At 48.5% G+C, this 26477-nt stretch overlaps 2 protein-coding genes across 8 annotated transcripts in view; one reads left to right on the forward strand and one right to left on the reverse strand.

The window, feature by feature from the left end:
• The window catches only part of LOC144158242 (uncharacterized), a 28695-nt gene extending 25072 nt beyond the window's left edge, over window positions 1–3623 (reverse strand). Inside the window, exon 1 of the mRNA XM_077688981.1 lies at window positions 3489–3623. The gene's annotated coding sequence lies outside the window, so the exon portion shown is untranslated. The remainder of the gene's footprint in view (window positions 1–3488) is intronic.
• The window catches only part of LOC144158234 (uncharacterized), a 65142-nt gene continuing 41553 nt past the window's right edge, over window positions 2889–26477 (forward strand). The window contains exons 1-7 of one of the 7 annotated variants that reach the window (XM_077688959.1): window positions 2890–3447; window positions 4537–4642; window positions 12596–12749; window positions 12810–12872; window positions 14512–14661; window positions 14723–14785; window positions 26174–26309. In XM_077688959.1, coding sequence (XP_077545085.1) covers window positions 3257–3447; window positions 4537–4642; window positions 12596–12749; window positions 12810–12872; window positions 14512–14661; window positions 14723–14785; window positions 26174–26309 — 863 coding nt within the window. In that variant the 5' untranslated portion in view covers window positions 2890–3256. Of the gene's footprint in view, window positions 3448–4536; window positions 4643–12595; window positions 12750–12809; window positions 12873–14511; window positions 14662–14722; window positions 14786–26173; window positions 26310–26477 lie in introns of all 7 variants that reach the window. The other 6 variants (XM_077688957.1, XM_077688956.1, XM_077688960.1 and 3 more) reach the window with 6 other exon arrangements.

The raw sequence follows: 26477 nt of genomic DNA on the forward strand, positions 1-26477 counted from the left end.
GCCTGCTTGGAATACTGACATGAACCCCAGATTTTTTTCAGATTTAAAGGCTTTCCGGTGTATTTCATATCTAAGCACGTGACCATCACTGGTTGTCAGTTTATGTGCGGACGGGTTGGGGGTGCAAGGAGGGCAGTGTTCACGCACAGCTAGGATTCACGCCAGTACCGATGCCATGCAGTTCTGCCGGTGATATACTTGCGTTTCACAGCTCAATGCAACCTGTCAGCTGTCTGCCGTGGTCAACCGCTTTGGGTTTAGGTTCATGGATTACACAGTAAGATGTCTATGAATCTGGAAGGGAATGGACAGCCACATGTTCGTCCGCTAAGATAAAGCTCGAGTCCCTCAAGGCGTTAAGTCGCTATGGGCTGGATGCATGTCGTTTGCTCTGAGGAAGAAGAGCAGAAATTGAAGGAGCGTTGGCCCAAGCAGTAGCTGACGCAAATAAACTAGGTTCAATCTAGGTCCAACCATTTATTTGGGTCAACCACAGTTGACACAAATAAACTAGTCTGTAATTATTTACACTGCAACTGACCGTCTATGTGCCATTTTGTGATTAGTGAGTCGGGAGGCACCCATAGCAAGAAAAACAAGAAAATTTCGTGTCAGTACTCTCTTTAAAGGAGCCGTGAGGACAAAACACAAGTTTGGTTCATTCGAAAGATGGCCTCGTTAGAATCATACTGACACCAGTTTTAACGCAAACTTCGCTCAAATAAGATATATAATTAGGAAAAAAGGGAATGGCCTTGCGCCCCACTCGCTCTTTTCCCACAACAGAACCCATGATGCCATATCAGACTCCTCTGCGATTGGCGGAGGCTAGCAAAAGCAAACAAAATTTAGGCTGAGCTTATAAGCTTGCAGAACGAGCTACTTGTGCTTAAATTTAGGGCACATTCTTTATAGAGCAATAAGAATGGCAGTAAAAACAGTGGAAGTTACGAAAGCACATGTAAACATTGAAGTACTGATGCGAACTGCTGTTGGTACTGCACGCACTATGCTTGGTTTAGCTGCACAGCACTCCGGGGCTTTGGGGTTCTCTCAGACGACACTGGCCGACTGACGCAGGCAACGGCACTATGTTTCACGAACTATTAATTTTTCCCAGAACAAAAACAAGGCAGGTTTAAATACGGTCAAAAACAAACCAAAGGCAGTAAACAACTTGCCACGGTATGGTAGCGCCATATAGGTTCAGTAACATGAACACACGTGAGAACAGCCGTGCGCAATCGGCTGCAGTAGAGTACCTTGATGCCAGCACCGCTGTACAGGGTGGAAACACCCTTTGAACTGTCCCATGCCACTCCAATTGGGTCAACGTGCTCAACGCATTGTTGTTTTCGTTTCCCACAAGACTCACCAACACGAAACAGATGATTCAAACTTTGCCAGTAAACCACGTTGCGGATAAAACTTTACCACGGTTTTGATACAATGACTTGCTTCGGCGGCGAGCGAGAGACCCAAAATGGTGGTGTCAGCATATACGTGTCCCCACCCTGCACGGCGGACGCGTGAATCAAGGTACCCTAGGCTGCAGAGCGGTCGGTTCCTGTGATGTCATTGCAGACCAAGGAAAGACGCGATTTAGTGGGAAAATCAAAATTTTAACTTGAATTGATTAATTTCCCAGTGAATAAAGCATCGTTTGTATCACGACAAGTGCTGGGAGCGCTATAAAACACGAAATCTTTCGAATAAAACAAACTTCTATTTTGTCTTCAAAGCTCCTTTAAGCATCTCTGGTCACTGCAGTGATGCTTCACCCCAACATCCTCTGTCGTGGCTGGTTGTTGCAAGCATTACTGCCAAGGATGGCTCTAGGCCGTGGAAACCTAGGATTTGTTGTCGTAGGGAAGACTTTAGGCAGCGCTCATTTCAACTAAGCATGCATGAACAAGATTCTAGCATCCTTCACAGGTCCCTGAACAAGTACACCTTCATTTCTCGGCCAGCGTCAGAGCTAAAGGGGCCAGGAAACAAAATACAAGCTCGGTTTATTAGAAAGGCTGCGTTCTCCCGATAGCAAGGCTAAAAATGGTATCGCGAACTTGACACAACTAACGGAAATACTAAGGAAAACATATTCGTTAAGGGCGACTCCCCAGCTGCTTTCTGGAAACTTGTCTACGAAGTCGCATGGTCTTGTTCGTGCAATCAGAGAAAATGGGCCCAAGCCGGCACCAAGAAAGTTGAGTGGGGGACTGCAGTGGATACTCCAAGTCCTTCTGATTGCCTCACTCGACATTAACATGCAGTCAACAAAATACAAGCTCGGTTTTGGTGCTCGGCTGTTTTGGTGCTCGGCCATATTGCATCGCTTGTTCAAATAAAACGTCACTGCAGCATGAAACTCGAAACTGTTTCACATTTCTTCCGTTTTTTCGCTTAATAGAATCGAGCTGAGCAAATTCCCAAGACCTAGTCCATTCAAACTGAGCAAAGCTGTACGTTTGTCTTCATGGCACATTCGAAGGGCAACTGCTCATTGACCCTGCATTGTCCACAGCACTCGAAGCACAAGATGACCCAGTGGAGAAGAGGCCTCCGACCGACGCATGCTGCACCACCTGGCAGGAAAGTCAGTAAACTGCGCGCATGCGCACTTCTTCGAGAGCGTATGAGACTGTGGCCTACATTTAGGGGAAATGCTTGACAAGAAGCGACGCCGGTCGTTCATTTTGAGTGGCCTTTTCACGCTGCGTCGCCACTGAGCAGGATGACCGTTGAAAAGCATGATGCTAGTTGCAAGCTGCCTGGTGCGGCCTTGGTTCCCGAATGTTGTAGATAACAGGATGCTCGGTGGCGACAGGGCATAGGAAGACGCCTCAAAATAAATGACCGGCGTCGCTTCTTTATCAAGCATTTCCTCTAGCAGTAGGCACACCCCCAAGTGCTCTGAAAGAACTACGCATGCGCGCACTTTCCTGACAGTGCAGCCAGACGGTGCGGCATGCGTCGGAGGCTGTGTGCTCCGTTCGTATTTCTTTTGAACCCCCCTGTACGGTAGACTTCGTGGACACTGCTGCTGAACAGGCAGGCGTCGCCACATGATGATGACTTCATATTAGGACGTTCTATTTGCAGCGTATTTCGGGTACTTTGGTCTGCACGAGTAAGCACATTGCTACGGTTATGGTTTTATTCTAGCGGAGCTTAATTTTGGGGTGGTATTTCCCACACGTCGATGAGTGGTTAGGGATACTTGAGAATCGGGAGTCCACTTGCAATAACTGCATTCATGAGCACTGCGCGCATAAAATTGCTTCCTGCGTCTTTGCATGCTTCCGATACATGCCACTCCGCTATACTCCAAACACGCCTGAAGACGTCTGCGGCCGAAGGGTGGCTGTCACCGGGGGAACACGCTCCGTGCGGAGGACGAAGACGGTCTGCTAGAAGCAGTGCACACCAGACGCCCCACAGCGCGAGGTAGGAGGCATGACAAACGCGATGAACAAAGACAGACAGACCTTCTCAGAGGCGAGGCCCGCACAGATGTTTTGGCTGTAGCTCGGGAGCTCCTTCGCGTCGCGGCGAACACGCACACAACGGTAGCACATGCGCTGTCAGGAATGTTTGTAAGTGCACGTTCCAACGCAGACGACTTTCACTCAAACACGGGACGCCGAGCTGCGCAACGGAACCTGCGCTTTTAGTCGAACGAAAAGGAGCCACTGGTTTAGTAAACACCATAGTGTGGAGTGTCGCCGTACCAGCCGTACTGCTTGCGGTGGAGGGCTGGCGGTTACGGCGGCGCTGCAAGCGTATGTTATACTGCTGTCTTCTGAGTATTTGAGTTGAGTTCTTGAGTTCTTGCCGCTCTGCACATGTTCTGGATCTGCTGCAGCTGTATCTATGTCGCCTGCTCATGTTATAGCTAACGTGCGAAGTTGATATGGTTAAAAAAAAAGTTCCAGATAGTTTAGCGCAGGTACTTGCAGTGTTGCCTGGTTGCGTTGTTTCTCCACTGTACCTATGCGCCAGGTAGGAAACTCGGCGCTTCTTCCGGCCGGTTCACACCATGGTTCATCCATCAACCCCTTTACCGCTTGTGCGGCACACCGCACACCGTGTTCTGTTGCACGGGCGTCTCGACGCTTTCCGCTGCATACGTTCGCGCTCAAGTATCTGAAATCAGCGCCCCTTTGTTAGCTCCTGTACTTGCAAACATGGAGTTTGCCATTAAGTAGTGAGTAACAAATTATGCCATGCGTCGAAAGCGGCTGGGCGTCGCTCTCACGGGTCAAATGACCGTCGGAGTGGCGGCACTGTAGCATACGCTTGCAGCGCCGCCGATCCCGACGGCCGTCCAAGGCAGGTAGAATTGATGACAGGAGAGTTCACTATGTTATGGCACAACTGCAAGGATCGGTGCTACCCTATTTTGAAAAGATCGTACTTCTATTGTGCATCGCGCACAACTTTAATGCTCGCGATCAGCCGTGTGTAAAAGTAGTCTTCGCGGGAAGGCGCAGATAAGAAAAGTAGCTCACGCCTTACGCATGGTGGTCGTTGTAGCAGGTCGCTGTCTGACCGCGCGCGGACAAAGCGTCGTGTGTTCCTTTCAAGACGGTCGGGGATCTGCGGAAACATCTCTCTGGGCACCACAGCTGCTCCTGAAAAGGTATGTCTGCCTTCGCTCGTGGCGTTTGTCGCTTCTGCAGACTCGAAACCTGTCCCGAGCCTCTGTTGCCATATCGGCTGGCCCGTGTTGCCCTGCTTGGAGCCGCGCGGGCGTGTGTGGCCTCTTGAGCTTTCCATTGTACGCCACTCGTGGTCACGAAACCTGCTACGCTCATTTGGAGGTTATTTTCCAAGCTGAAATATCATTCAGCGTTCATGAAATGGGCAGCGTATACCGCTGCTACACCTGCGGTGTAATGAAGCAAGAACAGGTGTATTCTTACTAATTAATGTGTGGCACAATGCGCGAAGTACGCGGGGAACATATACTGCATGACCCTTCCAGTTGTGAAATTGTGGAGATGGTTTCAGTCTGTTATAAAGCAGCGAGGGTGCAAAGTTTGCTGTTTTCTTGCCAGTTCAACCCACATCTCCACAAATCAACTTTTCTAAATCGGACATAGTGTAGCACTATTCTGTTCCTCATAAAGGGGTTAACAGCGCACAAAGACGACGACACACACGGTAGAGATGACAAGAGAAGCGCTTAACTAAGACTGATTTTTTATTTCGTCATGAAAGACATGTAACCCAAGACACATCCAATAATAAGGCCCAATAAATCTAATGGAAACACTTATCTCGCGCCCGTTATGTGTTTGTCATATTTATTTGGCCTTGTTATTGGATGTGTCTTGGGTTATATGTCTTTCATGGCGAAATAAAAAATCAGTTCTAGTTCAGCGCTTGTCCTGTCATCTGTACCGTCTGTGTCGTCGTCTTTGTGCACTGTTAAACCCTTCATGATGCTACACTAACTAGCCCACCAAGCCATCTTCGTGTTCTGTTCCAAATGACTAACAAGGAGCGCATGTTCTTACCTACGAATTACTTCACTTAACCGCTTGGCCACTGGTCCCTCGTTTTTTCAGAGTGCACTTACCAATATCGGGTCATTGAGCAGCTACTGCTTTAACTCAGCCACAAGCGAAGTAATCAAGGGGGACCTTTTTGTGGTCCTGTGGATGATGTCCGCCAGGTGGAACACAGTGACACGCTCCGTGCATGTGTTAAGGCGCACCGAAAATAATGCCTTGCCTGTCCTGCATCAACCGCACGCCAATAATGGCCTGCATCAACCGCACGCCACTTTCTGCCATGCGCAGTAACTACAGTTCAGAATAAATTCAAATGTGGAACGGAGTTGCAAAAACAAAATGCAGCCTACAAATTATTACAGAGGGTTACTCTGAAGGAGGTAAACGTGCTGCGAATTTTTAAGATGACAGTGTGCTGATAAGTTTCGATTTTCGGGCTGCTTCCGGTCGGGTCACTTCCGTCTGCCATGACACCTTTATTGCGCTGATTTATGACAGCACACAAGAGATGCATGACGTTCGGAGAGGTGGCCAAATTTGTCTCCGACTCTTGGGACTCCATTTCTACAAAAACAGTTGTAACCGGGTTCATAAAGGCCGGAGGGATCTGGTCCGCAAACAGTGACGATGCTGGCGAAAAGGACATCAGTGAGTTGGAGGACGACAGCGATGTGCCGGCATAACTCCAACTTGACGTTGCTGAATTGTTTATTAGCACGTCGGAGGACGAAGACTTCGATGGTTTTGCCTAAACGCCGTTTTCAGTACATGCCATCTGTGTATATCACTAAACCATTTTTGAGAAGTTCTGTCTAGACTTTGGACGGTATATGCATGTGTCTAGCCCTCCTTACCGGGCGATGCGTTCATAGGCGGCGGCCGCCGCAACCATGTACTTTCGCCGCTCCTTCTAACGATCTTAATCACTATGAGTTAACCTAATTAACAAGTGCAAGACGCACTTATACTGTTGCGTCTTATATACCGGTGCGACTTATATACTTTTTTTTCTGAAAAACTCAATTTTAGGGGGGTGCAACTTATAGACTGGAAAATACGGTAATCGCTGTGGCGTCCTAACCTCGAGAGTTTTATCCGTCATCACCTTTCCTCATGCTAACGGGTACGTCTTTGCCATTCCTCCAGTCGACTCATTTTACCGTAAAATTCCGAGCAAGCGCCCCCCCTCTGAGCAAGGCGGAATTACTGGCAAAGTGAAGGGGGGGCGCTATCCCGGAACGGCACCGAAATTCAAGATGGTGGCGACAATACTTTTTACGAAAAAAAACGCAGTGCGCGTGGTTTTAAACTTTCATTAGGAAGATGAACTTTATTACGCAAAAGTTGTTACTGTTAGTTACTTTGGAAACCATTGGAAAACTTAGCAGCAAAAAAAAAAAGTTTGCAGCACTCTGCTGCCTCAGTCTTCGGGTGCCACGGCTTGATCTTACTGCTGTTCGTCACTTTCGAAACCATCGAAAGGCTCCTCAGAGTCTGTAGCAAAAAACAGTTCGGTGCACTCATCTTTCAGTCCGCCCCGGTCTTGCACCACCGCTCCGACATCTGCCAGCCCGCTGTGCAGGTCGCCGTCCTCGGAGCCATCGATTGCGTTTGCAATGCCGCACCCCTTGAAGCAGCGCGCCACGAGGACCTGCTGCTGCGACGGCTTCTTAAAGTTGCCTTTTGACGTCATTTCGCCATCGCAAGAAGTTTGCGGAAGTCCGGAAGGCGCTCAATGCCTCCGCAGATTCCTCGGGCGTCCTCTGGCTCTCGTTCATGGCGCGGCGCATTGCAATGCCGAACCGCTGCTTCCAAACCTGCTTATGTAGTGGCTGGAAGCTACAAAGTTACCTAACTGCATGCTGTTCGCTATTTTCACAGCCTTTTCAGACAGCAGCCGGTTGCTAACGGCGCGTCCCGCGCTTCTTTCGCGCTCTAAGAACTGGAACAGCGCATCGTCCACGTACTCGCTGAACACTGTGGCGCCGTTGCTTAGCTTCCGTCGAAGTTTTGCTTTTCCGAAATTTTGCTGCAGGTGATTGTCGAAATTCTTCACCTATTCCCGTATGCGCTTTCGGTCGAGCTTGAACTGTCGAGAGGTCTGGTGCACGTTTTTCCCGTGCTCTCGGTGCCATCGGATCACCTCGATTTTCTTTTGCAACTGTGTAGGAATGCACGACCTACCATCGCCAAAACAAAGAAACAAATGGCGTGTAGCGTTCAGTTGAAGCAGATTGGATTGGATTCTTAGACTGGCTCCAGCAAGCCAGTGTTGCCTGCAAGTGGTGCATGATAACTGCGCGGAGGGAGGAGGGGTGCTTTCCCGGAATGGCACGGAAATGTGAAATTAGCACTGAAGTGGCCAGGGGGCGCTTGCACAGTTGGGGGCGCTTGCCCGGAATTTTATGGTAGTACGAACTGGATCCGGCACCTCGTCACTAGTCACCTGCACCGTTGGCACTGCACTCGCATCCGTGGTGTTGTCCGTTGCCAGTGTGCTCCCTGGCGGGGGTTGTGCAATGAAACCTAGCACCTCCGCCATGGTGGTGGCATCACTAGAGTGATGGGGATTCAGTTGTTCGCAACGCAACACAATGTGTTCTGCCGCCTCCTCTTCCTCACCGCACACATCACCTCCTCCGCATCGTGTGACTTCCACCTCCACATCCGCGTCCTCACCACCCCAGCCAGCGCTTTGAACAGCATCGCACTTCCTGGCAAGTTGTAAAAATGCTCCTGGGAACTGGTGTGCTTGTGTGATGCGTACAGATAGAGAGATGGTTTCGTCACGGCCTTTTCCGCTCATCTCGTTTCCGCAGCTACCACTCACTCCCGCAGCTGGTCTCAGGCTGGTCTCCTTGATGTTATTTAAAACCGGTAGCGGCACCTCGTTCTTGTAGGCCAGTGCGCGCACCCTATTCCTCCACCTTGTGGTGTCACCTGCGAGCAGCATACACAGGTGAACCCGGTGTTTCCAGAGCGTGTCGCTTAGCAAGCATGTGCGGATGTCAAAACAAAGCTTGGCCACGGCCTCTCGTGCCTCAAATGAGAACCAGCCTACATCTCCTTGGACTGCCTCTTTTGGTGTCGACCGGTGGGCACCCAGAGCCAGTCGTCCCACCTCCCTTTGTCATCTCCAAGTACTGCCGGGTGGCTGATGACAGTCAAAGCACTACATTAGCAAACGTGAGTACCGGAACGTGCACCATCTTCCAGAGGCTCCTGAAAACCTCCACCTTGTTAAGAACCAGAGTATTCGGGCCCTCAGGATGTCCTGGCTGCTTAGTGCCTTTCCGCGAAGCCCCCGTTCATGTGCAGCCAAGTAGTCTGGATCGGTGTTCAAGTCCACACCCAGGTACCAATATGTCACTGCAAAAGGGACAGGCTTCCGCTGCACTGTGAGCACTTCTCCCTCTGCGAATGCACGTATCGCCCCAGCAAAGTATGGCACACTTCGGCATACTGAACCTGAGCCCCAACAGCTCTGCGTGCTTGGTGCAAATGTCCAGGAGTCACTGCAGGTCAGAACGAGAGTCAGATGTAAGGACAATATCACCAGTGTACATGAGGCGGGGTAGTTGCTGGTGGATTGTCCTCCCCTCCTCATATGTCCAGTCAAAGCCTATTGTGCTTTGTTCCATGATCACTTCTGTGTCCACATACAGGCGCTGCAGCAATCATACTACCTCCACTGGCAGGCTTGTCCTTCCAGTCCTGTCCTTGTCCTGTAGCTTCCACAGTAAGGTGTGGTCAACCCTGTCGTATGCCTTCTCCATGTCCAGAGAAGCAGCCCGTAGTTTCCGCCCTTGCAGGCGGGCCACCTGTATGCACTGGGTCAGGACGTAGATGTTGTCATCCAGCCATCTGCCCCTGCAAAGGCGGTTTTGGAGTTTTCCCAGGGGCTCCTTCTCGTTCTGCCCATGCCTGCAGCTGTCTCCAAAGGATCTGGGTGAAGACCTGATACGGTACCACTGTGACAGTGATTGGCCTGTAGGCCTTCCAGCTGCTGCGATCTCCAGTTCCCTTGGGGATGAACATCATCCGGCTGCAGCTCCACTCTTTGGGCACCTGCCCCGTGACCAGAATGATGTCGAACATTTAACGCAATGCCTCGCACTGCCTTGGGCCCAGGCACTTCAGCAGGCTCAGTGGGAAGCTGTCCAGCGCCCAGGCACTTCAGCAGGCTCACTGGGAAGCCGTCCAGAACGATTGCTGTTCGGGCCGGGATATGAATTAGAGCCCGCTCCAACTCATTTCACCTATTGACCCAAGCCACTCTTCTAGGTCCGCTGTATGGCCTCCATCTTGCCCTTGCCCATCTGTGCTTGTCTCTGCGCCGTCCTGCCTGGTGCATCCACGCTCAATCACTTCTGAAACGCCACCTGGGTGTTGTTCCTTGAAGAGAGCTGCAACAACAGACACCATGAGCTCCCTGCTGTCCCCCTCCAACAGAAGCGGTTGAGTCTCTGGGTGTCGCAGCTGCTGTTTGGACTCGGCATGTTTGTGCGAGCATCGGACATGCTGCCAGAACTTTCGTGGTGCCTCCCACCCACTCCTTTTCAATTCCTCAATGAACTTCTTGTTCATTTAGCGGATGCGGTTGTGTATGATGCAGGCTGCCACGTACTTTTCTCTGTAGGTGTCCCACTGCTGTTTGCGAACTGGCTCAGGTACTGCCGTTTGCGAACTGAGCCGGTACTGCCGTCCGATGTTGTTGACATGCCGCCTTCCTCTCCTGTAGTGCAGTTCGGACAGCTGCGTTCCACCATCTGTTTGGACCATGCTTGGCACGCTGGTTTCGGCCTCTCTTCATCCTTTTTGCAGCCTGCACCGGCTTGACCAACTTCAAGTACTCAACCTGAGGTCTTTCCTCCAGCCCTTGTGCAATCAGTTCCATCTTATCCTAATGCCGGCAATGCTCCTTCTCTAATACCTCCCCCCAAACATAAGCAGCAGCCGGTTGTGGTCACTACCCAGGCTTTGGGTTCCAGCTTCATCAAAAGAATGTGAATGTGTTGGCCACCTTTTGGTTTGATGAATGCATCGTGGCTGACCGTTGTTTTGGTATGCGAGGCCGGAAACGATGAGCAGATATTCAGAACGAACTAAGGGAAAAAGACGGCCGATGTTGAAGAAATCAACTGACGCAATGGAAGCCTTTGGGCTCGTTCATTCATATTACCAAAACAAAAACCACTCAAGGCAGGGCAAAAAAAAGGCTATATGCACATGGCACTGACTACCAACAAAAGTATTTATTTTCCTCCCTGCAATATGAAAGAACAGGCTGCCCCTAGATAACTAGATAACAGCGAAAAGAGAGGACGCACACAAGATTAAGAATATTAAAAATATATACAAGAAATAGGCATTGTTCATTATCATGATAACAGTTCGACCATTTCACTGCCTCAAGTTAAGAATGCTCAATAAACTCTTCATTGAGCATTCATGAAGGATCCATACAATGGGAAGGAAGGTTTTTTTAATCACTCACACAGCCTTTTCAAACCCATTATCTGGCCAAACTATAAAAAATAAATTCACAACATGCATCACCCTCTCCCCTCCTTCCTTTCTAGTAGCTTGCGTTTCTGCCTATTTCTCAGATAGAGCAAACAGCTGACACGCTTCTTGCTCTGTTTAATGGTTCCCGGCGTAGCACCCTTGGTCCCATCTTTAAATTTTTTGTGAATTGTTTCATTGGAAACGAGCCCATCTTTGCAAAGGCTATTTACACGCAGGTTCACCATTTTTTAGTAATATCCTTTCCGGAAGTAAAAAATGGGCCACCGTGTTTAAACTGGATGATCCCATCTTCCTTTATATCCTCAACAAAAAGAATCCACTCAAATTTTTATCTTTTTCAGGAAATCTGTTAAAAGAAGCTCAGGAATATACTTATTTGGCTATTCATAAACTAAGAACTTGAACTGGAAGTCACATAGCCAATATTTCTTTATCTGTCGGTCATGAACTGTGTTCATGGAGGCGTCAAGTCACCTATAATCCAGCAAAAGATTACTTTTGTACCTTACTTTAATTTGGTTTAAAATTCATGATGCCTACTCAGTTCCAGTCCTCTCTGGAAGAAACAATATCGAATTGCTTGAAAATGTTTTAAGAAGGCTTGTTGACTTCACTTATTTTAAATATTATTGCACAAATTCTGTTTGGGACATCGTGTCAGCTTATGGGACTCAAATATTAATCAAAAAGAAAGTTTTTACACCTGACATTTCTTTACTCTTGATAATCTTATTATAGTCGTTTGGATTCTGTGTCTGAGCTTATACCAACTGGTGAGATTCATACATTAGGGAAAAAACAGTCTTAATCTCTTAAGTTTGTTAGTATTATGCTAAAAACTTGTGAAAACCGTGGCATAACTCAAAATACTATTCGCCATTACCATATAAATTTTTAAACTATTCTACCAACCTGTTTATATTTTCTTTTTTGCACATGTTATCGACTGGAACAGTACAGTAAACATGTCTTGACTCTGTTGAATGAACAAAAGCAAATGTTTAGCTTATTTCAGCTTTTTTGTTTCTAATTGGTGCCGCATGTAGTATCCTGAACTGGTGGTATCTTTGATGTTCACACCTTTATGCCCCTCCTTCTTGGGCCTCTATAAAAATGAAAAGTGTGTGACAAGGGCAGTTCAAGGGGCCAATGAAATGCTGGCTTCACACTAATTTGCGCAAGACTCACAGAAGACCACATGTACACCCCACACGAAGTGTAACTAACAGCTCAACTGTTGTTTTAAAACAAGACAGCTGTGTATGAAAACAGAGACAGAACGTGTTGTTGGGCTAGTTGGTACATACTGAATGAGAGCTTACAGTAAAAAAAAGACGAGGATGGTGGCAAACGTGACAGTCAGTAGCGCCTGGCACGTTTGCCACCCTCCTCATCTTTTTTTTGCTCTAAGCTCCCAATCATGAAAACAGAGATCTCTATGTGCACGAACGCCATTGCTGCTTTTATTTCCAACCCACTGCCACATCACCAAAATGTGAGTGCCACAGATGACGTGGTGGAGTGAAAGGGAACTATCGCTCTCACAGGCGGAGAGGACTGCAAGAACAACAGCAAGCATGCCACATACAACATTATCGATGCCAAGAAGCTGTGTTGTGGCACTGCCTCTGGATGCAGCCTGCAGCCAGGGTGTCTCGTGCAGCCATTACACCCAGACAGCCATTACCACAAGTACAATAGGTATGAGCCTATTCGCTGCAACCGCTAGGTGGTATGCATTACTAATATTTTTCTTTTCAGGTACGCAGTGTTCTCTGACATCACTCATCAGTGCTGGCTCCCAAACAGAGGCAGGATTTGGAGGTCTGATTTTTCATTATTGTTTCTATTATGAGTATCTCACAGAGCAGGCAAGGCAGTTAAGAAAAGTTTTATCATAAAAAGTCAAGGGAAGCTTGCACTCACACTCAAGACTTCAATGGCAAAGTTGTTGTAGCTGTTGGGCAGGCCACACCAAGGGGGGGAGATTTAATGGACGTGAATTTGGGGTCATTGTGAGGATTAATTCCACAGTTTTAGGCAACGGCTGTTTTGAGCGCCATAAATGCCCGTATTCAACCACATAGCTAGCCTGTGCTCCTGCAATATTACTATCTGCCGTTGCTGCGGCCGCAGCAACTGCTGTAGGAATTCAAAATTATGTAAAAAATTTCAACGCGATATGGTTATTAGGCTCATTTTGCAGTTTTGTTTCGTGGTCATCAAGCGTCTTCTGAAATATATCACTGCCGCATACTGGAAACGGAAATGACGATTACTGCAGGCAGATGTGAGGGCTCGTACTAATTTGGTACATGGGGTAGCAGCTACTGGACTTCGAAAAGGAGAAAATGCAAGGGTGGATACAAAATAAAGGATACGTAATTTCAGCTGCTTGCCTGCATTGGGAAGTTAGTTTTACAGACACGGCCTTCAGCAGGCACAGTCGCCAGGCATGCCCGCAACTCGCTTGGTTCTGATGCTGGCAGCACCACTGTGTCCACTGACTAAAAAGGGGGCGAAGATTAATGCCAGGCCCACAAAAACTTAAGGAGGCGTACATCCTGAGAAAAAAAAAATAAATGTGTCTAAAAGGACAGAAAACCAGTGTGTAATTTTGAATTCTACCAATGTTCAAATTACTTTTTGAATTTTTTGCATACCTGCCACCAGCGCAAGCTCTGTCCGGCATATGATTAATGGCGCCATGCAGCCAACTTGCAAGATGTGCCAATCCTGCTGTCTGGTAGTTCCTTGTCAAACTTCCACTCATGCCCAAATTCGCCCAACATTGTGTACATCACCGTTTTCTTTCGTTCTGCCGTCAACCATTTTGGGTGTTTTGAATTGGCCTTTAACGTGGTGCCTGGGACAGGTACACTGGGTTTTCATCCTATGAAATTATCGTGCTCTCACATAGACTCTATGAGTAAGTTAATTGGGATATCAAGTGCACCGGCATCCCTTTGCCACAATACGAAAGCTCATTTTAGTGTGTAAATTTTTCTCCTCTCACAAAACACGAAAAGTATTTGCTTTTACAATCATTGCTTCCAAGTAATGAGTCATACATGAACCAGTCTACTCAGATAGCTTCAATTGTGTCATTCATTATGACTAATCGAGTGTGTAAAAAATTCACTTGTGAGGGACTGTATTTCTTGATGGAGGAGCAACTATAGGCAACTAAGTAGCACTTCTGGGTGGCACTCCTGCATTATTACTCTGTAAACAACAGTTTGGCTGAAGGATAAGAAAAATGCATGGTTAGTCGGCAAATTTGGCATAGCAGGCAAGCTGATCTGTTTGCTATACTGTTTAAAAAGGCCTATCTAGTGTGCTCAATTGTGTGCATGTTGTTTTCTTTAGCACTGGGAAACTAGCGATTGGGCTGTTGCTGATTCTTTTGCAGTGTAGTTGGATTATGGGAATTTTCTTTGGTGGTTGTGTTTTTTGCTTCCAGGAGGCACTGCAAAAACAACTGCAAGCATGCCACATACAACATTGTTGATGCCAATAAGCTGTGTTGTGGCACTGTCTCTCGATGCAGCCTGCAGCCAGGGTGTCTCCTGCAGCCATTACACCCAGACGGCCATTACCACAAGTACAATAGGTACTGAGCCTATTCTCTGTAACTGCTAGGTGGTATGCATTACTAATATTTATCTTTTCAGGTACGCAGTGTTCTCTGACATCACTCATCAGTGCTGGCTCCCAAACAAAGGCAGGATTTGCAGGTCTGATTTTTCGTTATTGTTTCTATTCTGAGTATATCACAGAGTAGGCAAGGCAGTTAAGGAAACTTTTAATCGTACAAAGTCAAGGGGAGCTTGCACTCACGCTCGACTAGAATGGCAAAGCTGTTGTAGCTGAGCATTGCTGGGCACGTAGTAAAGTTTTGAAATCATTGCTTATTTTCATAGTTGCTGTGCTAGTAATCGTCATCATATGCATCGGAGAGGTCGTCATCTTTGCAGTGAGTGGTGGATGTGGAGTTATCCTTAGCATGGTACACTTCCACCAGCTGTTTCTCATTGACTTGAGGCTGGGGTGTGGGAGGTTCTGAAAGTCATGTCGGGAAGGATCGGCACACTCGTAGCCATGTCTCCAATTATACATACTGGCTTCTAAAAAAGTGCAAAGCAGTGATTCGCCATAATAGGCTGTACCGCCGTTATCCACTTACTGCTACCACCCAATGCAATTTAGATTTCCCGCCTTCGCAGTGCTTGCGCGCCCCCTGCCTGAAAGTGTGCCAGCGGGAGTTTTGTTCTCTTTGTGCTTTTCTTTTCGCACGTGCCAGCATTGCAGAGCCACATTTTGCGTTTAATTGTAAAAACTAACCTATGGGCATCCTTAACTAAAGGAACGCGGGCGGTGCGGGTAATTACGTATATTTTTTCTCAAATGTACCTATAGTTTTCTTGGCGCTTAAGAATGGGAAGATGTATTACAAGCACCAGCGTTTCACGAGCTTTTGAACATTTATGACTATATAAACCGCTTGGCTTTCAAAGCCTCTGGGGTACCCTGCGAACAACAGCGTTACTCAGGACGCCGTCTTGGTGCTCTGTATAACTGGGCTGAGCGAGCGAGCTAAGACGACAAAACGACTGCCTAATGTGCTCTGCATTTAAAATGCGGCAGCTGCGGTGACGTCTCCCAAGCCGGGTGTCCTTTCATGTTGAGGATTGGCCGTGGAGTTTTTTTTTACATGTGCGGTAGCACTGATGACAGTGCTGACATTCTTGTTTTGTTTGCTGAAGCTACTGCACAAGCCCGGTACTTGGCGGTTGCCGCAAAACACGCAAGCGCTGGGCTTTTCTATGGTATTTTTCTTGCAACAGCGAACTTCCAGATTGTGCGGCAGCTCTCTGTTAGAAGCATTATAAATAACTTTTGCGAAATTTGTTTATGCTACGCGGGTAGGGCAAAGCTGATGCCAGGACTATTTCTTCTTTGCAACTTCAAGTGTACAAAGGGTGGCAATTCGAGTTTGGGGTATGGGAAAGGAGGTGTGTCAGTTTGCACTTCATTGGTGTAGTAGCTAGGTTGCGGGCTAATGGTGCAAAGCCTGAATTTATAAGAGCACCTTTATGCATGTTAGCTTTCTCATGGTCTTAAAGCAAATTTAGATTGATTAAAAAGCAGAAGTGACCGAGCCTGGAAACAAAATACACAGACATTACCTGTGTGTTCTTTTGTTCTCAGTGTTTTTCAAATTGCATTACTGAAGTTAAAAATCGACCATGTTTGTGTTTTAAGCAGCATCTATCAAAAGAGTTCTGGTGTTAACAATTTTGTTGTGGACGTATGGAATACTGTGATAGCACGTTAGTGTGTTGAACCAGAGTTGTAAATTTGTTTTCCCTGTTTGGAAAAGATGAAATCTTGCTACTGCCAGTGTAGGAATTGTTGGCAGACCTGCTGGACCATCTGGACCATCACCATCTGCAGGGGTGAGACGGCTGTGCGTCCTGTGCAGTTTGGTACAAATTCGTTTTTGTGCTCCAAGCTGCTCCAAAGGCATGAAAATTTTCTAAAATTGCACCAAACTGCTCCTTTGCTAGGTTTTGACGCTCACATCAGTTTCTAGGGGTGAAAGTGTCATCATGATTTTCCGAGCAAGGTGACAATGTTTTTATTTGATTGATTGATTAATCACGACTTGATAAATCTGAGGGAACAGATAGCAAAAAATGTCCCAATCGTCGTTTTTGAAGTCGTTTTTGAGTTTGCACATTTCATATTCTGTGCATTTACAAAGTAATCCCATCAAAAGCCATTGCAGAGGTCCATTGGAAAATATTTATAACAGCTCAGGGGACAAATGATTTGCAAAAGTTGACAAAAAACGCAGTTTTTGGTGCTCTGTTGCTCCAGAATTTCACCACCAGGCACTGCCATCTTGTTATTGGTGTATTGGCCGAGCCATTGTGTTCCGCTTTCTGGCGCCCTTTTTATTGTATTGTAAAAGCATACATATGGCAGAAAGAAGCCAGTGGATCGAAGTAAACAATAGCTTTTAAGCGGAAATGGCCCTCTGGCGGTGTTCGCTGCAACCGCCCTCCCAATAGCTGGGCAAAGTGCCGGATAAGTTATTGAGGCGCTTTGTGCACTTCGCCAGTTTTCTTTCTGGTTAAGGTTATCTAGGTGGCTGGGTCATGTTTAGTCATTTTATCTGTTTCTGTACCGAACAGTGATGTTACCACTGCGACAATGCTTTAAAACGGGTGCCACATAATGGAAAGTTGCGCGGCTCAGTAAGCAGAGTTCATCGAAAACAACTTGGTGCCCGCTGAGTGTAAAATGCAGTGTATGTGTCTATGATAAAGATTCTTGAAGTGGAATTTAGACTCGTAGTGACGTTTTGCTACGCTGAGTTATTGCTGTTGGACAGCAAGCTTGAATACTGAAGAATAGGGCAATCGACACATCGAAAGTTGTGGGCGCGGCTGCATTTTTGCGATTTGTTCAGGCGACGCTCGATAGCGGAACTGGTTACTTTTGAATTCTATTTGTAATTATTCGTGCATGTCGAGGGAAATATAATGCCAAAAGGGAGGTGGCTAGCCATAGCAACGTTAATAAAATTATGTTGTGGTGAACGTGCACCTCGGGAATATATGTGGGAGGGCTGGTGGGGCGCGACGGTTCGCTTTGCGCAACTTTTGCTGTACAACACGGTGGGGTATTATGAAAATAATTTTGGCATTCAAATGATAACAAAAACACTTCATGACTGGAGCATTTTTAATTTGCTGTCTCCTTGTGCCGTCTATGCATACAGCCTTAATAAAATTTAAGCAGTTTGTAAGAATATAGTGTCATGGAACGGGACGCAGACACGAGGCCATGGCCGAGCCGGACCGAGGTTTATTCCCTGCTTTCTCCTCTAGCCCCTGATCATGATGATAGTACGCGGTAGTCTTCCTCTTCTTCCATAATTCCGCAACATACTCCCACCCCCGACGGTGGCGCTAGTGGTGGGGAAGTGTAGAGCAGATTAGTCTAGGCTTGTCGTAGATTAGTCCAATGTCATTCCTGCGGAGTCTGGAGGTGGTTGATGCCCTTCTGCTTCATCCTCCATCGATGCTTTGGGGCACGATGCCTTCTTCTTGACACTTTCTTGGCTAAGACGGGGCCCGAAGTTTTTCTTGAATGAGACTGTCTTTTGAATGAGGCAGTGAAGTTGCTCCACGAGTGAGCGTGGATAAATCGTATTCGAAATCGAGCCTGTATCTTCTGGCCAGTAGTTCCCTTTTCTCTTCCTGTTTGCTTTTGAAGTTTAATTCTGGGTACGGGCTGAGTATTTCTCACTCGCGTCGGAACCGTTGTAATGGAACTGGAGTTTCTTGCTTGTAGTCGAACGGGCGCTTCCCCTTCACGTGGTTGAATTTGCGTGTTCCGAGATTTGTTTGGAAGCCACTCGTTATGTAACTGCGATGCACGAATGAATGCCTTGCTGCCGTTACACGCGGGATCACTACTAGGTTGTTCATCTGTTGTCTTTATCTGAGTGTTGCCCATACGGGTTGGCTTCTTGGGTTTGGCCGCGGGCGCACCCGAGTCTGAGATGGTATCGTCATCGCTTCAGCGAAATGCCACGGCGCCGGCTGCTTGGTTGAACTTGGTCTTGCTGCTACATTCCGCGGCCTGGTTCACCGACGACATTGCAAATGTAGGGGCGCTGTGCTGCTCCGTGTTCTTTTCCGCTGAACACGACGAAGTCTCGGTTTCGCAAACAGCCCTTGTTGCAAATGGGAGTGCTACAATGGCCGCGTCCCTTTTCGGGGAGGTGCCCCCTCTGAAAGGATCCTGCGTCGGTTGAGGTGGTGGCAAAGTCTTCGTCGCGGTGAACGACATCCTCAACGTTGCCTGAGAAATTCGTTCCTTTAACGAAACCTTCGTGCGCCTTCTTCTAAGTCTGCCACAAAACTGTCAAAGTCGAGAGGGTCTGGATATGACTGTCCAGCTTTCAAACTTCGTCTTGTTTTTGTTCTGCCATACGGTGCAAATCGATGAGCATACTTATATTCGATGGTGACGATTCCAAGACCCGAATAGTGGCGTTGGCTAGTTCCGTTATGTCCGCCCGGAGGATGACCCTCGAACTGATAAGTTGGTCCACGACCTGCCTGTCATCTAAACCAGAGAGCGCAGCGAAGCAAGGGCCGGTACTGTCCGATGGGTGGGGTTTATCTCCGGGTTCTAGGTGGGGGGTCTGTGTCCAGCACGCAGCCATGGCAGGCACCGTTCAAGGGTGAGGCCTCTGAAATGAGAAGATCCGACGTACCTGAGGCCACGCACTACCTTGGCGTTGCGCCGTGAAGTCCGCTGGTCCGTCGTTCCCGGGTAGGCTGGCTGGGCGATCTAGTGGAGCCTTCGGCTTGGTGTCTCGGTGACGTCGATCTCGGTAAACGGCCTTGTCATTCGAGCGAGGCAGTACAAGTCCATGGCCAACGTCACGGGCAACGACCGCTTGCGTCGTTGCTGGATCGAAGTGACTTAGGGATAAAGGTGAAGATCACGAACAGTCAACCGGAAAGAGTGACCATGCTCCTGGTTTTGAGTCGCCAGGGAGCCGCCAGGTTCAAACGGGAACAGTTGATGTAGACTGCCAAATTTCCAGAGAGCGTCACGGTAGCATGATGGCATTGCCGTCGCCTTCACGTCTGATACTGCTTCCATGAGGAAATACGTGTATTCGATCGGCATATCCGTTATCTCTGCGAACAATAGGACTTCGCTCTCGCCGTACCCAACAAGGTACAAAGGCTCGTCCCGAATCGAGTTGCGCTTGCTGAAGAAGGGGTCGTCACCATAGAAGCATCTGTTCTGCTTCGCCACGAGGATGCCTCCCCCACCGGGCCTTGACGAGCGCGGCCGAAGCTGGATTCCGGCGTCGAAGCTCGCTCATGGAGCGTCGGAGGAGCAGGCGCTTTGTTATCTCCTGACGCGAGTCTATCTTCTGCACGAACCGCGTCTTTGTTGCTGGAACAAAAGAAAATATCTTCGACTCGAAACCTGGTTCCTGCAGTGCCTGCGAAATGAGAGGTGCGTCGCTGACGTAAAGGTCACAACGGGAAAGCTCGGTGGTCTCCAAAACAAGAGTCACATCATCGACGCTAGGGCAGTGGCAGAACGGGTCAGACGTCTCCGGAGCGGAAGTCAAGTTGTCGAAGTGAGGGTTGCGAAAGGGCTGTAGTGACGTATCCGAAGTTGGAATCGCGTCTGTAATGCCAGCATCCGTCTGGGACACAGATTGAAGGCGGGCCAGTTGATACATAACTAACTTATAAAACAGCGCTAGAAACAAGACTACAGAAAGGGCACACAGACAGGGCGCTGACTAACAACTGAGTTTATTGTCACTGAACGGGCAATAAATACGGAAAGAAAGTGACACGTGAGGAAAGAAATAACAACTGAAGAAAACATACAAAAAACAATCAGTTTCAAAAAGTACAGTGATCTTCATTACTAACACAATCGTAGCAACTAGCACGCCTTATCTACAGTATCACCAACAAAGTGAAATTCTTTCCCCGAAAGAGCAACAGACGGAGCGCTGACGCAATCATGTTTCCGGGTATAGATTTCCCAGGCCTCTCTAATCTCCCGTCGCAGAAAAGCCACGTGCTGGCGCGATACCGCGACCGGATGCGACGGGAGATTAGAGAGGCCTGGGAAATCCATACCCGGAAACATGATTACGTCAGCGCTCCGTCTGTTGCTCTTTCGGGGAAAGAATTTCACTTTGTTGGTGATACTGTAGATAAGGCGTGCTAGTTGCTACGATTGTGTTAGTAATGAAGATCACTGTACTTTTTGAAACTGATTGTTTTTTGTATGTTTTCTTCAGTTGTTATTTCTTTCCTCACGTGTCACTTTCTTTCCGTATTTATTGCCCGTTCAGTGACAATAAACTCAGTTGTTAGTCAGCGCCCTGTCTGTGTGCCCTTTCTGTAGTCTTGTTTCTAGCGCTGTTTTATAAGTTAATCCGTCTGGGGCCACTTAGACATCTCCAAAGGAGAAGTATCGTTGGCTAGGCTAGATTCACGGCAGGGCCGCTGGGCTCTCTCAAAAACGATAGCCGCGTCAGCGATGCCGATGTCCCTGGAGTGTCCTTGAGACTTCCCCGAAAGGGCAGTCACGGAAGCAGCAGGGCTGCGCAGTTGCTGGAGCCTCTCTCCCTGTCTGAGCACCTCGGTGTCCTGCTTTGCGTCCTGAAATGCCGCAGTGCCTCCGTCCTCGTTGTCCTGTTTGACTATCCCCGCAGCTGTCATTTCCCGGATGGGCGGCACGTCAACTGGGGCCTTTGTCCGCCGGGCCTCCTCGGGAAACGAGCACATTGTCGAGGTTGCGATTCGGGTAGTAAACAGCGCCGCCTGTGGTTTAAGGACTGGGCTTGCGGAAGAGTCATGGCTCGCGGAGAAGCGAACGCGCATTCGCCGGGCGCAGATACGCTCGTCATAATCGATCGCTTCCAAAATGTCGGCATCAAATTCTTCATCCTTCAGGTTCTCCTGAACTTGAGCGTCGAGCTTGTGAAGGCTCACCTGGTCATGCAAAATAAGGTCGAGGACATTTTGTCTGTCAAGGGCCGTTGCTGCCGGGCTCCACAGCAAGGCGTTGAGGACTGTCATGATCCCGGAGATGGTCGCTCGCAGGACATCTCGGCGAATACGAAGTGCGTCCATGGCACCAGTCGATGAAGCAAGACACTGGGGTTGCGAATACCAAGGGGACAAGGGCGGGCTTGGGCACGAGCCGAAAGGGGTGGCGGCCGAGGGCAAGGCTTCCAGGATAAAGCAGTACGAAAGTATCCAAGCCTCGCGTGCCTCGGAGCTGCTGCGCCGTCGAACGTGGGTCTGCTCGTGCCTCGTTTCCCGGGTTTCACAGCACCAGAAATGTCATGGAACGGGACGCAGACATGAGGCCATGGCCGAGCCGGACCGAGGTTTTTCTCCTTCTTTCTCCTCTAGCCCCTGATCGCAATGATAGTACGCGGTAGTCTTCCTCTTCTTCCATAATTCCGCAACATATAGTGCGTATCTTACAGCCAGTAAAACGCTTGTTTATAACAGTATTATTGTACCTTCAGCCTTATCCTGCCATGTCTGAGCTAGATTTCAAGAAAACTGCAGCGGTCTGAGGTCGAAGCCAACCTCTGTTGTCTTCATGTTTGCAAAGAGTATGTTTCAGCAGTTTTCAGATGCAACTACCGTAAAATTCCGGGCAAGCGCCCCCCCTCAGCAAGTCGGAATTACCGGCAAAGTGGAGGGGGGGGGGCGCTATCCCGGAACGGCACCAAAATTCAAGATGGCGGCGACAATTGTTTTTACAAATAAAAATAATAAAAAAAAAGCAGTGCGCGTGGTTTTAAACCTTCATTAGGAAGATGAACTTTATACGCAATAGATGTTACTGTTAGTTACTTTAGAAACCACTGAAAAACTTAGCAGCAAAAAGAAATAAAGTTCGCAGCACTCTGCTGCCCCAGTCTTCGGGTGCCACGCCTTGATCTTACTGCTGGTCGTCCCTTTCGAAACGATCGAAAAGCTCCTCAGAGTCTGTAGCAAGAAAAAAGCTCGGCGCACTCGTCTTCCAGTCCGCCCCGGTCTTCTGGCACCACGGCTCCGACATCTGCCAGCCCGCCGTGCAGGTCGGCGTCCTCGGAGCCTTCGAGTGCGTTTACAATGCCGCACCCCTTGAAGCAGCGCGCCACTGTTCCCTCCGATACGGCAGCCCACGCCTTGGCAACAAAATCAAGGACCTGCTGCCGCGACGGCTTCTTAAAGTTGCCTTTTGGCATCGTTTCGACACGCAGGGAGTTCGCGGAAGTCCGGAAGGCGCTTACTGCCTCCGCAGATTCCTCGGGCGTCCTCTGGCTCTCATTTATGGCGCAGCACATTGCAAAGCTGAACCGCTGCTTCCACCTGCTTATGTAGTGGCTGGAAGCTACAAAGTTACCCAACTGCGTGCTGTTTGCTATTTTCACAGCGTCTTCAGACAGCAGCTGGTTGCTAACGGCACGTCCTGTGCTTCTTTTGCACTCTAAGAACTCGAACAGCGCATCGTCCACGTACTCGCTGAACACTGTGGCGCCGTTGCTTAGCTTCCGTCGAAGTTTTGCTTTTTCGAAGTTTTGCTGCAAGAGATTGTTGAAATTCTCCTCCCATTCCCGTATGCGCTTTCAGTCGGGCTTGAACTGTGGAGAGGTCTGGTGCACGTTTTTCCCGTGCTCTCTGTCATCGGATCACCTCGATTTTCTTTGCAACTGTGTAGGAATGCATGACCTACCACCGCCAAAACAAATAAACAAATGGCGCGTAGCGTTCGGTTGAAGCAGGATTGGATTGGATTAGATTCTTTAACTGGCTCCGGCAAGCCAGTGTTGCCTACACGCAGTGCGTGATAACTGCGTGGAGGGATGGGCGGGCGTGCTTTCCCGGAACGGCGCGGAAATTTGAAATTAGCGCTGAAGTCGTGGGGGGGGGGGGGGGGGGGGGGGGCTTGCACGGGTGGGGGAGCTTGCTCGGAATTTTATGGTAGTTGAAACTGAACTCACTGGTATGGGAAAGCATTTTGCGTCCTGTACCTTGGAAAAACTTTGTTAGAATGTTTTCTCCAAAGCATGTTTCTGTGTGGTGTGTACTGCAAAAAGTGTAATGTTCCCCCGTTTATTAAAAATTAATTTTTTAGGCTCCTAGGACAACATGAAATGTCGTTAAATGCTACATATTGAGGTCCTTCTGCTCCAAAATTTCGATGTTGCTGCTCCAGAAACTGCCCCCAGATATGTTTCAGCTGTCTCAACCCTGCATACGTTACTCTGCCTTTTGCATGCAAGGCTTGTGGGTTGCATTCTATTCAATTTAAGCAAATTTGGGTAATGTAAATTAAAATGTTCTTTTATATTGTTACGTGACACTCCAAATACACCGGCAAACATTTAAGACGTAGCAGCGTCGAGACACTGGTCAGTGCTTGGTTAAAACTAGAAGGGGAGGTTGATCGGCCAACTTGTGAACCATTTGCCTCTGGGCTGCTGCATTAGCAACCATTGTGAATAATGTAAATATCGTAAATATGGCTTATTCTTCATCCTGAAATTGTGGTTGAAGTGCAACTTCATCCCCATCCAGGCCGTTGCGCTTCGCCACCTCCTCCGTTGGTCGAGTGGGTGACTGTGGCCCCTCACTATCACCCCAGCTTAGCTCTGTGGGGGCTCACTTTATGCGCAACGAAGCTTCGAAGTGGACGCCACTTTTACTACAGCGAGATGACTGACCATGCCAGAAACACATCTATACCACCACTTGTCGTAATGTCGCAGCCCCATGAACCCAGCCTCTTTTCGTGGCACGCATGATGTCCATGTAGAAGATTGAATCAAGACTTACGGGCAGGTGAGCGCACATAAACAGTGGGATCCCACAGTCACGTTTGCAAATGTCGAATATTACCTCGATGGAACAGCTAAGAAATAATTCCTCACAAACGAACACGACGTCACTAGCTGGAATGCCTGCAAACCCATTGGTAGCAAGCTCGCTTGTCAAAACGAACTGGCATCTCACGCACAGACGTCCACTGAAGCGCAAGCATGTCACCACAGGGAAGATCCGAACATGGCCGAAACAGAAGGTTTCTCACATTATGAAAGGCATTGCTGACTACAGCTTCCACCTGCTCGTTTGTAAAGATTGCGTCACCGTCGACTCTGTTTTGAAAGAGTGCCACCGCTTCGAACAGGCAAAAGCCTGTCGAATTGCTCAGTAGTTCACCAGGCTTCCAAAGATGGCTGCCACCTCATCGTGCGAGGATATTCCACATTGGCCACTTCTGTCCACAACGCCAGAAAAGCTCACCAAGAGATCGAGGCCATGACTCCAATTTCACCACCCCTCTACGCACCCGAAACCAGCCTACCTACCATATTGCTTTTACAAGCTGTTGTTTGTTAGGAAATTTCAAATAAGGGCCTCCCTTGCGTTTTTTCTGCACGTCGTGCGCCATCATTTTCCATTCCGCTGCCAATTGCCCCCCCCCTACCTCCCCGGAACGAATTTATGCCTCCTATTTACCAACCTGGCCATCCCTCAAAATAGAGAACCCCCGATGACCGCCCGATCTACTTCAACTGCTGCCGTCCGGGCAACATTGTCCGATACTGTCGTAGTCGCTGGATGCTGTCTCCCCGCCCTGCCTCGCTGAACCACCGTTCCACCGACATTTCCACACCTGACCAATGACCACCGCCCTCGCTTTGCCCCTCGCCTTTAGACGGATGAGCGCGATGCCCGTACGCCCCGATTTTCTGCCCCCTCGTCATCGCTGCAAAGTCTCCAATCCCGCTCACCCCAACCCTATCGCCCCTTCTCTCCGACCCACCCTCAGAAAACTAACAAATGCAGCTCCCGGAGGTGACACTGTATGAACGACCACACCCGAAAATCCTTTCTTGACCTCGGCTACCTGGAACAATTTATTGGATTTTGAAGTTAACAGCATTCCCATCAGTGCCCTCATCGATACAGGAGTGCATTGATCTGTTATGAGTGCTCATCTTCGCCACCGTTTAAGCAGTTATTGCGCCACCAACATCACACGTCAGGGTCGCTGATGGAGGGACGACTGTTGTGATTGGAATGTGCTCTCCTCGTGTGACTGCAGTTGGTCATCTAACGACTGTTTTGTTCACTGTGCTTGAACGTTGGTCGCATGACCTTATCCTTGGCCTTGACTTTTTATCTGAGCACGCAACCCTCATTGACTGTTCTACCAATGTCCTTCGCCTCGAGATGCTGACTTTGCCTGCTTCCGATGACGCGCCCGACGAGAAGCTTTCCTCCAAACAGCACATTCGCTTGGCACCGAAAGCAATAACTTATGTTCCCCTATCCTGTAGCTCCCAAGTTCTCAATGGTGATTACGTAGTGTCACCAATCGTTGACAAGGTGCTTATGAAAGTTTGAGCTTACCTCATATCGTAGTGATTGTTACCAACAACAAAGTCACCTTGCCCTGTGCTGTGCTGTGCATTCCACTATATAGGCTGTTTGAGGATTTGGAAAACACTTATTGACTTCAGCTGCTCAAACCTTTGACTTTTGCAGCTCTGGAAGTGAACAACACCCAAGTTGGCGATTCGGGTGCATCGGACAACAGCACAACTTCACGAGATGGTGCAGACATTTCGGCAGAACTCAGTCCTCACACCTCCTCGTCCAGCCGACACTCTGGCAAAACAGGGTAGGTTATGGCACTTGCAGCGCGGTTTGCAGAAGACATATCGTGTGGGAAGTGCAAGCGTAAAGCAGTGGTTCATTTGTTTCAGTATCTGGTGGCACAAATATAATGGATGGTGCACTGTTAGGAATAGCAATAAAAGAAGTACCAGTAGCTCGCAGAGCATTACTG

Source organism: Haemaphysalis longicornis, unplaced genomic scaffold (assembly GCF_048455015.1).
Source record: "Haemaphysalis longicornis isolate Haplotype H1 unplaced genomic scaffold, Haemaphysalis longicornis Haplotype H1 scaffold_10, whole genome shotgun sequence".
Taxonomy (NCBI): domain Eukaryota; kingdom Metazoa; phylum Arthropoda; class Arachnida; order Ixodida; family Ixodidae; genus Haemaphysalis; species Haemaphysalis longicornis.